Source organism: Moschus berezovskii, chromosome 12 (assembly GCF_049115385.1).
Source record: "Moschus berezovskii isolate FMDL1 chromosome 12, NW_MosBer_1.0, whole genome shotgun sequence".
Taxonomy (NCBI): Eukaryota; Metazoa; Chordata; class Mammalia; order Artiodactyla; family Moschidae; genus Moschus; species Moschus berezovskii.
The window spans coordinates 15,631,546-15,646,516 of record NC_142471.1 but is presented as its reverse complement, the minus strand read 5'-3'; the positions used below and the strand labels follow the sequence as shown (position 1 = coordinate 15,646,516).

At 42.3% G+C, this 14,971-nt stretch overlaps 1 protein-coding gene across 5 annotated transcripts in view; it reads left to right on the top strand.

Annotated features, from left to right (window-relative positions):
• SLC16A9 (solute carrier family 16 member 9) overlaps positions 1–14,971 on the top strand; it is an 80,424-nt gene that overhangs the window by 36,004 nt on the left and 29,449 nt on the right. For 4 of the 5 annotated variants that reach the window (XM_055425673.2, XM_055425671.2, XM_055425672.2 and 1 more), the window contains one exon: positions 14,531–14,674. The exons of the other annotated variant lie outside the window; for it this stretch is intronic. In XM_055425673.2, the coding sequence (XP_055281648.2) occupies positions 14,531–14,674 (144 nt within the window). The remainder of the gene's footprint in view (positions 1–14,530; positions 14,675–14,971) is intronic. 5 annotated transcript variants of the gene reach the window in all.

Genomic DNA, 14,971 nt, shown 5'->3' with positions numbered 1-14,971 from the left:
AACTTTTGAAGATAAGCATAGACTATGGAGACAGAGGGTTCCAGAATAAGGAAGCAGTGAGAAGAAAATGCTGACAGGAGACCTAAGACTTATGGGTGTGTGTGTGTGTGTGTGCGCGCGTGCGTGTGTGTATGTGTGTGTGCGCACGCGTGTGTGTGTGCGTGTGTGCATGCGCACGTGCCTGTGTGCACTTTACTTAGTGGCCACTGAATATCCGTGTGTTGTTGGCCTCTCTTGGCTCTTCATAGCATAAATTAGGGGACAAATCCTGGGAGCTGTGGTAATACAATGTTAGCAAGAGGTGTTGAGCAGTGTTTGAGCCACATTCAGCTTCTGCTTTGTCGACCACTTTGTCCTACACAGAAACAAACAGATCGGTACTACCTTGGAAACAGGAAAAGTACACCTCACGATGTTTATCAGTGATTCTTTTCCTTTTAACTCTGTTAACTGACTTACTCTTGGCTGTGCTGTGTCTTCGCTGCTGCACATGAGCTTTCTCTAGCTGGTGGAGAGTGGAGACTACTTTCTGACTTCCCATTGCAGTAGCTTCTCTTGTTGTGGAGCTCGGGCTCAGTAGCTGGGGTGCACGGGCTTAGTTGTCCCGTGGAATATGAGATCTTCCTGGAACGGGGATAGAACCCGTGTCCCTTGCCTTGGCAGATGGATTCTGGACCAGTGGACCGCCAGGGAAGTCCTATCAGTGATTCTAAAACAGGGAGATAATCAGAATCATTTGCAGAAAATTTCAGCATATAAATGCCTAGATTAGACCTTAGGTATTCTAATTCAGTTTATAATGGGGCCCACATACATGAATTTTTTTCAAGAAGCTTCCAAAGGGATTTTCAAGTTGGAACTACCACTGACTTAAGCCCTCTCTACTTAGATTTCATTCTGGCACTTTTTGATATTTTTCAAATGTATGATTGCTGTTGACTTGTTTAGAAAGAGAAATTCTGTAGGTTTCTGCTTGAACGTGTCACTGTGCTCAGTCTGTCTAAATCATGACAAATAAATTGTGTCCAGTGGCTCCAGTCTGGTGTTTGCATCCTTTCTGATAAAAACTAATATAATTTGTACATATATATATATATCTGTGTGTGCGTATATGTATTTATATAAGTACATCTTTGATCGTTGTTCTTCAATTTAGGAGTATATATGAATTACTTGAGCTTTACAAAGCCCATTTCTTACTCATCAGTGCTGTGAGGGTGGGGATGATCCCAAGAATCTTCATTTTTTTATCGTTAAAATTATATATATATATATATTTATTTATTTGGCTGTTCAAGTCTTAGTTGTGGCACGCTGGATCTCTGATCTTTGTTGCTACACGTGGGATCTGGTTCCCTGACCAGGGATCAGGCCCAGGCTCCCTACATTGGGAGTGCACAGTCTTAACCACTAGACCACTAGGGAAGTCCTAGGAATCTTCATTTTAACTAGCTCCCCAGATGATTCTTCTGCAGCAAGCTATATCTTAGCCGAGAAACACGAGTTGTTGTCTTTTCCTAGTTTTGTCCAGAGAAGGTCGGGTAGGTGTCATCCTTGACCAATTTTGTGATCCAACCTCTGGAGATTGATAGCTGAGCAAGTATATCTACACACAGACATCACCAGATGGCCAACACTGAAATCAGACTGATTATATTCTTTGTAGTCAAACATGGAGAAGCTCTATACAGTCAGCAAAAACAAGACCGGGAGCTGACTGTGGCTCAGATCATGAACTCTTTATTACCAAATTCAGACTGAAATTGAAGAAAGTGGGGAAAACCACTAGACCATTCAGGTATGACCTAAATCAAATCCCTTATGACTATACAGTGGAAGTGAGAAATAGATTTAAGGGACTAGATCTGATAGAGTGCCTGATGAACTATGGACAGAGGTTCGTGACATTGTACAGGAGACAGGGATCAAGACCATCCCCAAGAAAAAGAAATGCAAAAAAGCAAAATGGCTGTCTGAGAAGGCATTACAAATAGCTGTCAAAAGAAGAGAAGTGAAAAGCAAAGGAGAAAAGGAAAGATATAAGCATCTGAATGCAGAGTTCCAAAGAATACCAAGATAAGACAGCCTTCCTCGGTGATCAATGCAAAGAAATAGAGGAAAACAATAGAATGGGAAACACTAGAGATCTCTTCAAGAAAATTAGAGATACCAAGGGAACATTTAATGCATAGATGGACTCAGTAAAGGACAGAAATGGTATGGACCTAACAGAAGCAGAAGATATTAAGAAGAGGTGGCAAGAATACACAGGAGAACTGTACAAAAAAATCATCATGACCCAGGTAATCATGGTGCTGTGATCACTCACCTAGAGCCAGACATCCAGAATGTGAAGTCAAGTGGGCCTTAGGAAGCATCACTACAAACAAAGGTAGTGGAGGTGATGGAATTCCAGTTGAGCTGTTTCAAATCCTAAAAGATGATGCTGTGAAAGTGCTGCACTCAATATGCCAGCAAATTTGGAAAACTCAGCAGTGGCCACAGGACTGGAAAAGGTCAGTTTTCATTCCAATCCCAAAGAAAGGCAATGCCAAGAATGCTCTATCGCATAATTGCACTCATCTCACATGCTAGTAAAATGATGCTCAAAATTCTCCAAGCCAGGCTTCAGCAATACATGAACTGTGAACTTCCAGATGTTCAAGCTGGTTTTAGAAAAGGCAGAGGAACCAGAGATCAAATTGCTAAAATCCACTGGATCATGGAAAAAGCAAGAGAGTTCCAGAAAAACATCTATTTCTGCTTTATTGACTATGCCAAAGCCTTTGTCTGTGTGGATCACAATAAACTGTGGAAAATTCTCTAAGAGATGGGAATCCCAGACCACCTGACCTGCCTCTTGAGAAACCTGTATGTAGTTCAGGAAGCAACAGTTAGAACTGGACATGGAACAACAGACTGGTTCCAAATAGGAAAAGGAGTCTGTCAAGGCTGTATATTGTCACCCTGCTTATTGAACTTATACGCAGAGTACATCATGAGAAATGCTGGGCTGGAGGAAGCACAAGCTGGGATCAGGATTGCGTGAGAAAAATCAATAACCTCAGATATGCAGATGACACCACCCTTATGGCAGAAAGTGAAGAGGAACTAAAGAGCCTGTTGATGAAAGTGAAAGAGGAGAGTGAAAAAGTTGGCTTAAAGCTCAACATTCAGAAAACTAAGATCATAGCATCCGGTCCCATCACTTCATGGCAAATAGATGGGAAAACAGTGGAAACAGTGGCTGATTTTATTTTTTGGGGCTCCAAAATCACTGCAGATGGTGACTGCAGCCATGAAATTAAAAGCCGCTTCTTCCTTGGAAGGAAAGTTATGACCAACCTAGACAGCATATTAAAAAGCAGAGACATTACTTTGTCAAGAAAGGTCTATCTAGTCAAGGCTATGGTTTTTCTAGTAGTCATGTATGGATGTGAGATTTGGACTATAAAGAAAGCTGACCACCGAAGAATTGATACTTTTGAGCTGTGGTGTTGGAGAAGACTCTTGAGAGTCCCTTGGACTGCAAGAAGATCCAACCAGTTAATCCTAAAGATCAGTCCTGGGTGTTTATTGGACGGACTGATGTTGAAGCTGAAGCTCCAATACTTTGGCCAGCTGATGCTAAGAGCTGACTCCTTTTAAAAGACCCTGATGCTGGGAAAGATTGAGGGCAGGAGGAGAAGGGGATGACAGAGGATGAGATGGTTGGATGGCATCACTGACTCAATGGACATGGATTTGGGTGGACTCTGGGAGTTGATGATGAACAGGGAGGCCTGGCGTGCTGTGATTCATGGGATCACAAAGAGTCGGACACGACTGAGCAACTGAACTGAACTAAACTGAAGTATAGCAAGAGTACCTTTGCCAAGAAACATACAAATTCTACTTTTTAAAAAATATTTGTTTAACTGTGTTTATCTGGCTGCACCGAGTGTTAACAGTGGCATGTGGAATCTTTAGTTGTAGCATGTGAACTCTTAGCTTGGCATGTGGGATCTAGTTCCATCACCAAGGATCAAACCTTGGCCCCCCAGTATTGGGAGCATGGAGTCTTAGCCACTGAACCACCAGGGAAGTCCCACAAATTTTGTTTTTCATCTGTTTGTCACTTTAGTTTGAAAAGTGTCGCTTGTGTGTCTGGCAGTCACCTTTGGTTACTTGATCCTCATAACAATACAGTGTGTGTGTGTGTGTGTAAAAGTTGCTCAGTCATGTCTGACTCTTTGTGACCCCATGGACTATACAGTCCATGGGATTCTCTAGGCCAGAATACTGGAGTGGGTAGCCTTCGCCTTCTCCAGGGGATCTTCCCAGCCCAGGGATCGAACCCAGGTACAATACAATGAAGTAGGCGTTATTGTCCTTAGGGTTTAGTGACCTGCCCAAGATGAAGTACACTGTCTAAGGGTTTTTTCTGACCTGTTAAGTCTGTTTCTTCATCTTTAAATGGGAGATAATGAAAGTACCTACTTCATAGGATTGCTTTGTAGAAAAACAGAGATGGTGCTTGGCATATGGTAAGTACTCAACACTATTACTAAGTAGAGAACAGCAGTTCCCCAGAAATAAAATTACTCTCCCAGGCAGTTCCAACCATGCTATAGAATCTGCAAAAGAAAGGGAACATTCAGTATGAAAGATAAAGACACATCTAGGGCAATGGGCAGGCGGGAGAGCTGTCAAGATTGTACCTGCCTGTGAGCTAAGTTGTTTCAGTTGTGTCTGACTCTTTCCAACCCTGAGGACTGTTAGCCTGCCAGGCTCCTCTGTCCATGGGATTCTCCAGGCAAGAATACTGGAGTGGGTTGCCATTTCGTTCTCCAGGGTATCTTCCCGACCCAAGGATCAGACCTGGGTCTCTTATGTCTCCTGCATTAACAGGCAGGTTCTTCACCACTAGCACTAGCTGGGAAGCCTGAAGATTGTACCTAAGCATATGGAATTTAAAGCACACCAATTTTCTTTAAGAAACCTAGATTTGACCAGTAGCTCAGAATAGTGGAAAGACATGCAATTCTTATCTTCACACTGTTTATAATCTTAATTCTTTCCCTTTGAAACTTGAGTAACTAAGAAATACTAAGAAGTAGACCTCGCATCTGGATTGTTTTTCCAGATGATCTTTGGAATGAATAAAGCTGAACATTAAGGATTTGGTCTCCCTAGGTTACACATCGTCATTACAGACACTTAGAGAGCCTGGTCTCTATGTTAGGGATGCCCAGATAGACGACATCTTCTCTGCTATGAGTAGTTTATAATCTCAGGAAAGAGACAGGGAAAAAGGGTAGTGATCTTTTGAGACATCACTGCAAATACCAAGAATAGCAAGAACAAGGCAGTCTGTATGGGCTGGGCAAGGCCGATGGGCAGGGAGAGGGCAGTCCATGCAGAGTCCATGTATGCAGAGCCCTGGTGTCTGCCCTGCAGGTGATGTGGTCCGGTAGAGTAAATTTGGCTGGAGAAGGAGAGAGTGTGTTAGATGTGACACAGGTGTGTTAGGTATATAACATTGTGTTCGGTATAGCCAACAGGTGTGCCAGTTGGTGTCAACTTGGCTAGGCTACATTCTATGGCTACACTCATGGAGGTGTGGCTGTGAAGGTGTTTTATAGATGTGCTCTAAGTCCATAGTCAGTTGACTCTTAAGTCAGACAGATTATCCTGAATAAACTAGATGGATCTGATTCAATTTGTTGAAAGACTTTATGAGCAGAAGGGAGCTTTTCAGAAGAAGAAATTCTGCCTGCGGGCTGTGGCTTCATCCTGTGGGAGAGAGTCCCAACCTGCCCTTACTGATGCCTGCCAAGCCCCACAACCGCATAAGCCAGTTCCTTGCAGTAAACCTCCTAAGGTACGTCTACTTCTGGTTCAGTATCTTTGGTCAGAATCTGAAGGATACAGAAGGAATGGAAGGTCACTGAACTAAAGGGCCATCATGGTCTTGTGTATACATATTTTGTTGTTCTTGTTGCACTGGATCTTCATTGCTGCACACAGGCTTTCTCTAGTTGTGGAGACTGGGGCTACTCTAGTCGCCGTGCATAGGCTTCTCACTGCAGTGACTTCTTTCGCTGTGGAGCAAAGGCTCTAGGCGTGTGGGCTTCAATAGTTGTGGTTCGTGGGCTCTAGAGCTCAAGGGCTCCAGTAGTTGTGGCGCATGGACTTCGTTGCTGCACCGTGTGTGGAATGTTCCCAGACCAGGGATCAACCCTGTGTCCGCTGCATTGGCAGGCTAATTCTTATCCACTGTACCACTGGGGAGGAAGCCCCTTTATTAATTTTTATTGGAGTATATTTGTGTTACAATATTGTGTTAATTTCTGCTCTACGTATATACAGTGGAATATTACTCAATCTTTTATTAAATTGAGAGAAAGCACTCTTTGGTTAGATGTACTTCTTCAAATTCAAGGAGAAGGGTGGGGCCATTTTTCCAACAACAGAGATGCTGATGGAGCAGAGAGATCTTTTGTCCTGCAGTTTTGTACTCCAGATAGATTGAATAGTTCCTTCCCTCTCATGTTTTGTCCTTAATTCCTTTAAAGGTCTTCAAATCGCTAAGGAATCAGTACATCTATCCCTGGGTTATATGAGTCAGTATAGCCAACAGATTTGCTGCCTGAGTTGCAAGTGCTGGCAGAACTGAGTTTGAGTGTATCCATACAATTTGACCCACAAGTACCGTAGACTCCTTTGTGTAGGGCTGAATTTCTGCCTCCTGTCACATTGGCCTGCTCCCAGTGTGCTAGGTGTGTCTACAGTTGATTGGTGCGAATCACGTAGGTTTTGCTAACTTGAAGAAAGCAAATGTGTGTAATATGCCACACCAACCCACAAGCAAAGGTGATCAGTATACTTGAGAGCAAGGATTTGAGTGGGTGCAGCTCCATAGTGCCTTTCTCTTCCTCAGGAAGATAAACTTAAAATTTCTGGATTCAGCAAGAGTGAGGAATGGGGAACCTGCATTGTTGGGCTCCCTGCATTGTAAGTGGAGGGATGGGAGTCCTGAACCCAATCAGTCTACTCTGTTAGGGAACCTTTACAGCACTGTGAGCACACAGCCTGATTATAATTTCATTACACACACACACAATGTGTATGCTCAGTTGATTCAGTCGTGTTCCACTTGTTGTGATCCCATGGACTGTAGCCTGCCAGGCTTCTTTGTCCATGGTATTTTCCTGGCAAGAATACTGGAGTGGATTGCCATGCCCTCCTGCAGGGGATCCTCCTGACCTAGGAATCGAATCCACATCTCCTCCGTTGTAGGCAGATTCTTTATTGCTGAGCTACCCAGGGAGCTCCATGTATATGTATGTCAAATTTCAACCTGCTATAATTTCATTCTTTTTTTTAAGATTCTTTTTTGATGTGGATCATTTTAAAAGTCTTTACTGAATTTGTTTCTGTTGTTTGTTGAAGCAAGAATAATATTGCTTCTGTTGTTTATGTTCTGGATTTTTAGCCTGGAGGCCTGGGGATCTTAGCTCTCTAACCAGGGATCAAGCCTTCACCCCCTGCATTGGAAGCACAGAACCTTAACCACTGGACCACCAGGGAAGGCCCTATAATTTATTTCTCCCTCTAATATGAATAGAGTGAGATATTCTACACCCTGCGGCAGGCCAGGCCATCCTACCACTCTGGGGACTCTCTGAATCTTTTTGGGAGAGAGAAGTGCATGGAAGTTGATTTATTTTTCAAAGGAGATAATTTCTTTCCCAAAGCTTTCTTACAAAATTTATAAATTGGAAAACTGCATTATGGTTCTGTTGCCTCCATTGAGAATGTTTCTCATTCCCTTTGTCAATATAACCGTACTTCACAGCCCAGTTCAAGGCTCAGTTCTTTGGCCCATGATGATTTCCCTTTTCTGAAATTCCCAAACACATGATCTGAACCTCTCTTTTGGGACTTAATCACCCATGGCCTTAGGTTTGGACCTTTGTTTGTTTTGCCTTTTGGCCTAGCTTGGAAACTGTGTGTGTTCTTCTCTGTGTCCTTTTCTACCATGATACGAGACCAGGTGCCATGAGACCACACACCAGGGCTGTGTGGTCCAGAACAATAACTAGCCATATGTGGCTGTTGGGTACTTAAAATGTGGTTATTTCAAGATGAGATGTGATATAAGTGTCACAAATACATACTGGATTCCAAAGACTTAGTACAAAATAAAGGAGTATAAAATATCTCTAATGATATTGAAATGTTGAAGTGATAATGTTTTCGATACAGTCAGTTAGGTAAAATGTATTATTGACATCAATTTTACCTCTTTTTCTTTTTCTCATGGAGCTACTAGAAACTTTAACATTCCATGTGTGACTTCTTATTTTTCTGTTTTGCAGCAGTGCTTCTCTAACGGATGCTTGGTAAATAGTGGGAGAATGTTAATGGTCAAATATTCACTTTTTTGTTTGCTTAATGCAGACTTAAATTTATGTTACTATTCATAGCAAAATTTTAAATTTTAATCGGTGTATTCTTCCTCCTTGCTAATCTCAACCACCAGCAAAAACTTAATACTCTTTCTTCCCACATCACCCTGAGGGGCTAAAGGAAACATTTTCATCCCTTACTAGTACTTCATTCTGACTTCCTTAAAACAACCCATCCTTCTCATTTTCTAATTTAGCCTTGATCATAACAAAACACTTTTTCCACTGGAGTTTTCATTTTCATTTCCCTCATTAACTGAGAATAATATCAATCAGTCTGATTTGCAGATGGCTATGAACAAATGGTTTTATATTTTTGTTTCATTTTGTATTTAAGAGGTTGTAGGGCTTCCCTTTCATGCATTGGAGAAGGAAATGGCAACCCACTCCAGTATTCTTGCCTGGAGAATCCCAGGGATGGGGGAGCCTGGTGGGCTGCCGTCTATGGGGTCACACAGAGTCAGACACGACTGAAGCCACTTAGCAGCAGCAGCAGGGCTTCCCTGGTGGCTTAGATGGTAAAGAATCTCCCCACAATGCAGGAGACCTGGGTTTGATTCCTGGGTTGGGAAGATCCCCTGGAGGACGACGTGGCAACCCACTCCAGTTTTCTTGCCTGGAGAATCCCATGGACAGAGGAGCCTGGCGGGCCACAGTCCATGGGGTCACAAAGAGTTAGACATGACTGAGTGACTAAGCACAGCTGTCTTAAAACTCATCTGTATCCTTCTTTCATTCTTCATTGCTCACTTTGGTTTATAGGGTTACTCCCTAACATGTAAGTTCTTACCTCTTTTGATAAATTTATTTATTTTTCAGTTCAGTCGCTCAGTCGTGTCCGACTCTCCGCGACCCCATGAATCACAGCACGCCAGGCCTCCCTGTCCATCACCAACTCCCGGAGTACACCCAAACTCATGTCCACAGAGTCGGTGATGCCATCCAGCCATCTCATTCTCTGTCGTCCCCGTCTCCTCCCGCCCCCAACCTTTCCCAGCATCAGAGTCTTTTCCAGTGAGTCAACTCGTTGCATGAGGTGGCCAAAGTATTGCAGTTTCAGCTTTAGCATCAGTCCTTCCAATGAACATCCAGGATTGATCTCCTTTAGAATGGACTGGTTGGATCTCCTTGCAGTATAAGGGACTCTCAAGAGTCTTCTCCAACACCACAGTTCAAAAGCATCGATTCTTCGGCGATCAGCTTTCTTCACAGTCCAACTCTCACATCCATACATGACCACAGGAAAAACCATTGCCTTGACTAGACGGACCTTGGTTGGCAAAGTAATGTCTCTGCTTTTTAATATACTATCAAGGTTGGTCATAACTTTCCTTCCAAGGAGCAAGCGTCTTTTAATTTCATGGCTGCAATCAGCATCTGCAGTGATTTTGGAGCCCAAAAAAACAAAGTCTGACACTGTTTCCACTGTTTCTCCATCTATTTCCCATGAAGTGATGGGACCAGATGCCATGATCTTTGTTTTCTGAATGTTGAGCTTCAAACCAACCTTTTCACTCTCCTCTTTCACTTAATTAGAGGATAATCGCTTTACAATATTGCGTTGGTTTCTGCCATACATCAGCATGAATCAACCAAAGGCATACACATGTCCCCTTCCTTTTGAACCTTTTCCCCACCTGCCACCCCTCTAAGTAGTCACAGAGCCCTGGTTTTGAGCTCCCTCTGTCATACAGCAAATTCTTACCTTTTTTGGAGGGAAAGTGTCAGCATTGTGCCAAAGATGTTGCCAGACCACTATGCAGAAAAGTGGAATGTCTTTTAGGACCCTGCCTACTTCTTACCAAGGAAGACATGGAAACCCACTGCAGTATTCTTGCTTGGAGAATCCCATGGACAGAGGAGCCTGGTGGGCTACAGTCCATGGGGTTGCAGAGTCAGACACGACTAAACAACTGGGCATGCATACATGCATACCTCTTACCGCCCCGCCTGTCACCTGCTATCCTCAAACCATTCCTCTGTGCTGACTGCCAGCCCTGCTACTGAGCATTTTCAGTTCATCTAAAAATCAAGATTAATTACCCAAACAGAAGGTAGTAATAGTAATAATGGCTCCTAAACCCCAATACACATAAAACTATGAGTTCAAGAAAACTTTTCATGGGGTCTTCCATAGTGGCCCAGTGGTTAGACTCTGAGCTTCCAATGCAAGAGGCATGGGTTTGATCCTTGGTAGAAGGCAATGGCAAGCCACTCCAGTACTCTTGCCTAGAAAATCCCATGGATGGAGGAGCCTGGTAGGCTGCAGTCCGTGGGGTCGCTAAGGGTCAGACACCACTGAGCGACTTTACTTTCACTTTTCACTTTCACACATTGGAGAAGGAAATGGCAACTCACTCCAGTGTTCTTGCCTGGAGAATCCCAGGGAAGGGGGAGCCTGGTGCGCTTCTGTCTATGGGGTCACACAGAGTCAGACACGACTGAAGTGACTTAGCAGCAGCAGCAGGGAAACTAAGATCCCATATGCTACACAGTGGCCAAAAACAAAAAACAAAACCGAAAAAAGAAAACTTTTCACAAAAGACAAAACGAATATGAAGACAGTGATACATTGTATGTGTGTGTGTTTCCCACTATCGTACTGGCTTCCATTTTACTCTGAAATTATATCCTTCTCACTATTTCCTTATTAAAATATTCCTTCTTCTGCTTTAAAGAAGAGGCAATGAAAATAGATGGTTATTACATTTAAAAAATGTTTTTATTTGTCAAAGTAAAAAAATCAACAACCCAATGATGATGTTCCTCCCTCCCTTTTTTCTAAAATTTTACAGATCCCACGCAGTGGAGTCACTGGTTCACATTACAAGTTAACCAACTTTTGTTCCAAAGATTCCTTCTGCAAAATAAAACACCTGAAGCCTCATCAATCTCCCCTGAGAGTAGTCGTTTGATTTATTTAGTCTCTTGAATAGAAACTAGTCCAATGCTGAGGAGTAATCTATGGTTTATCGTTTGATTTATTTAGTCTCTTGAATAGAAACTAGTCCAATGCTGAGGAGTAATCTATGGTTTATCGTTTGATTTATTTAGTCTCTTGAATAGAAACTAGTCCAATGCTGAGGAGTAATCTATGGTTTATCGTTTGATTTATTTAGTCTCTTGAATAGAAACTAGTCCAATGCTGAGGAGTAATCTATGGTTTATCATCTTGGAGAACTTGCCTGTTACTGTTAAGAGCCGAACGTGTAAATATGTCAGGTTTTGTGGATGTGACTTACTGGTCGCTTCCAGTTGTACTTTGCCCTAATTGTTATTGATGAAACCTGGGGCTGTTGTGGTTTAAAGCTATGTAAATCAAGTCTAGAAATACCCTGGTTCTGAGAATGAGAATAAAATAATTTGTTCTAAACCTTTAAGCACCAAAATGAGCATAAATATCATGTTTTCATCTTCCATAAATTCATTAAACTACTTAAACTGTGAGATAATACAAAAGTATGTAGGTGTTTTTTAAACATATTTCTAGGAAAACATTAAGGTGCCATTGGAAACACTTCTCAGTTGGGAAGAATGTTGGGCTGACTTTGGCCTTAGCTCTGTCATTGATTAGCTATGGATTCTTGGTCAAATTACATGATCCTTCTAAGCTCTAATTTCATCATTTCACCTTTGGACTCTTTCCAAGGCCTCTTTCAGCTCTAAAATTCTTTGTCTTTAACCTCTGACATCAAGATTTTTTTCACTTCAGTTAGCAGCAGTTGATGGTGTGAAAGTAGAGAATTTTTTTTCTGCTAGTTTTATTCAGGAATAATTGACATAAAGTGCTGTATAAGTTTAAGGTGTATAGCATAATGATTTAACTTACATGTATCATGAAACGATTACCACAGTAAGTTTAGTGAACATCCATCGTTTCATATACGCACAGCATTAAAGAGATAGAAAACATTTTTCCCCCTATCATTATGTTTTAGTTCAGTGAACATTCAACATTTTATATATGGACAGCTTTAAAGAAGTAGAAAAAATTTTTTCCTTGTGATGCGAACTGTGAGGATTTACTCTCTTAACAACTTTCATATATAAATACAACAGTGTTAATTATATTTATCATGTTGTACATTTCAACCCTAGTGCTTATTTATCTTATAACTGAAAGTTTGGACCTTTTGACCACTGTCCTCCAGTTCTTCCTCCCTCTACCCTCTACCTCTGGTAACCGCATTCTTGATTTCTTTTCCTATGAGCTTTTTTGTTGACTTGTTTTTGAAGCATAACCGACTTACAGCACCATGTTAGTTCTAATACACAGCATAGTGATTTGATATTTCAGTGTGTTTTTAAGTGAGCTTCCCTGGTGGCTCAGACAGTAAAGAATCCACCTACAATGCAGGAGACCTGGGTTTGATCCCTGGGTTGGGGCGATCCTCTGGAGGAGGGCATGGCAACCCACTCCAGTATTCTTGCCTGGAGAATCCCCATGGACGGAGGAGCCTGGTGGGTCACAATGCATGAGGTCTGAAAGAGTAGGATACAACTGAGCAACTAAGCACAGCACAGCACATGTTTTTAAATGATCGCCATACTAAGTGTAATTAAAGACTCTGATGCTGGGAGGGATTGGGGGCGGGAGGAGACGGGGGCGACAGAGAATGAGATGGCTGGATGGCATCACCAGCTCGATGGACATGAGTTTGAGTGAACTCCGGGAGTTGGTGATGGACAGGGAGGCCTGGCGTGCTGTGATTCATGGAGTCGCAGAGAGTCGGACATGACTGAGCGACTGAACTGAACTGAACTGAATGGATGTTCCGCTTCAGAAGATCTGTCAGCACTCTGGGAGCTGTGATTGCTCTACATTCTTGCTGATACTTACCGTTGTTTATAGTAAGCCATCCCGATGAGTCTGTGTTTTAAAAATTGGGGATAGTAGGTTGTACCTTGAAAGGTTGTTGTGAATTCAGTTAAGGTGTTTCTCTTTGCTATCCAATATTGGACTCTTTCTTTGAACCATGGCCACGGACAGCCCTTCTGGGCTTCAGTTACCTTGAGTGTAAATGAGACTATTGAGCTATAAATAAGCCTTCATGTCCTTTTATTTCTAATAGTGCTAAGCTCCTTAGTTGTAGATACTTTGAAGGTACGGCACTAGTGAGAACAGATTTCACTGTCACTTAAATCTTAGTACATGAGCAGTTGCCCACCCCTGCATAGGATTGGTCCAAGTGATGATCCCCTTGCCTGTCAGTGAACAGTGCACTTCCTCCCCAAATACCAGGTTGCACGTGGTATGTAGGACATGGTACTGACAAACTCATGCCTGGGTGAGTAGGGTCGAAGCATTGCCACCCGCCCCCCTACCCAACCCCTGCCAGAATAATCTCTAGGAAGGGAGTAACCTCACTCCTCACTTCGTCTCTCTATAGGGTTGCTATTGACTGCATTGAATCAATCATCAGGTTTATTTTTGTCATCAGTTATATGACTGGTCTTGTGCTGGATAGGAGCTTTGGATAGAAAAGATGTATGGCCTGTCTAGGAGACCAAAATCCTCAGAAGAGTGTGATGGTTAAGATGATGGGCTCAAGGGACTTCCCTGGTGGTCCAGTGGTTAAGACTCTGTGCTCCCAGTGAGGGGGCGCAGGTTGGATCCCTGGTCAGGGAACTAAGATCTCACATGCCATATGGCATGCTACAAAGAAAAAAACAAAAACTGGTGGACTCAAAGAGTCAGTCTGGGTTTTTATTTCTTTATTGCTACTCTGTGGCTGCTGCTGTTACCCTCATTGAGAGTTTAATAAAGTCTGACTCCAGAACCCCAATTTCTTAACTATGTGACCTTACTCTTCTGCAAGTTTAATTTCCTTATCCAAAAAAAAAAAAAAAAGAAAAAATGAGGATAACAAAAACATCTAGCTCCCAGGAATGCAGTGAAGTGAGATTGTTTATGTGAAGTAGCAGGGTGTCCAACCCATAGTGAATATGCAGTGGCTTATTGTTATTTTGTTGTTTTACGATGGAAAGAATCATTTTAAACTTCCCATGGGATGGATAATAGGACTGTGGAGAGGAGGTTGCTGTTAAATAAGTGAAGGTTTCATTTATGATTTTAGGTCCTGTCTGCAGCGTGTGTGTCTCATCTTTTGGAGCGAGAGCCGTGACAATCTTCAGTGGCTTCCTGGTGGCAGGAGGCCTGATGTTGAGCAGTTTTGCCCCCAATATCTACTTTCTGTTTTTTTCCTATGGCATTGTTGTAGGTAAGAAATCTGGTCACTATGATGCTTTTCTAAGCTTTGAGAGTTAAATGTCGTTTTAATGAATGACGTTAATGTAAGGAGTGAAAATGCTCAGGAATAATTCACTTTCAACCACCACTTCACCAAAAATTGTTGCTTTAATGAAATGCCCACCCAGTGAATTACAGTATTTCAAGGGATAAGTGTGTTTTAACAACGCACATTATGTTTTCTTGCAAGGCATGGGTAGGGTTTTTTTAATTTTAGTACTTGTCTCTCAAGGAAAAGGGAAAGGGAAGAGTGAAACTTAGATATCAC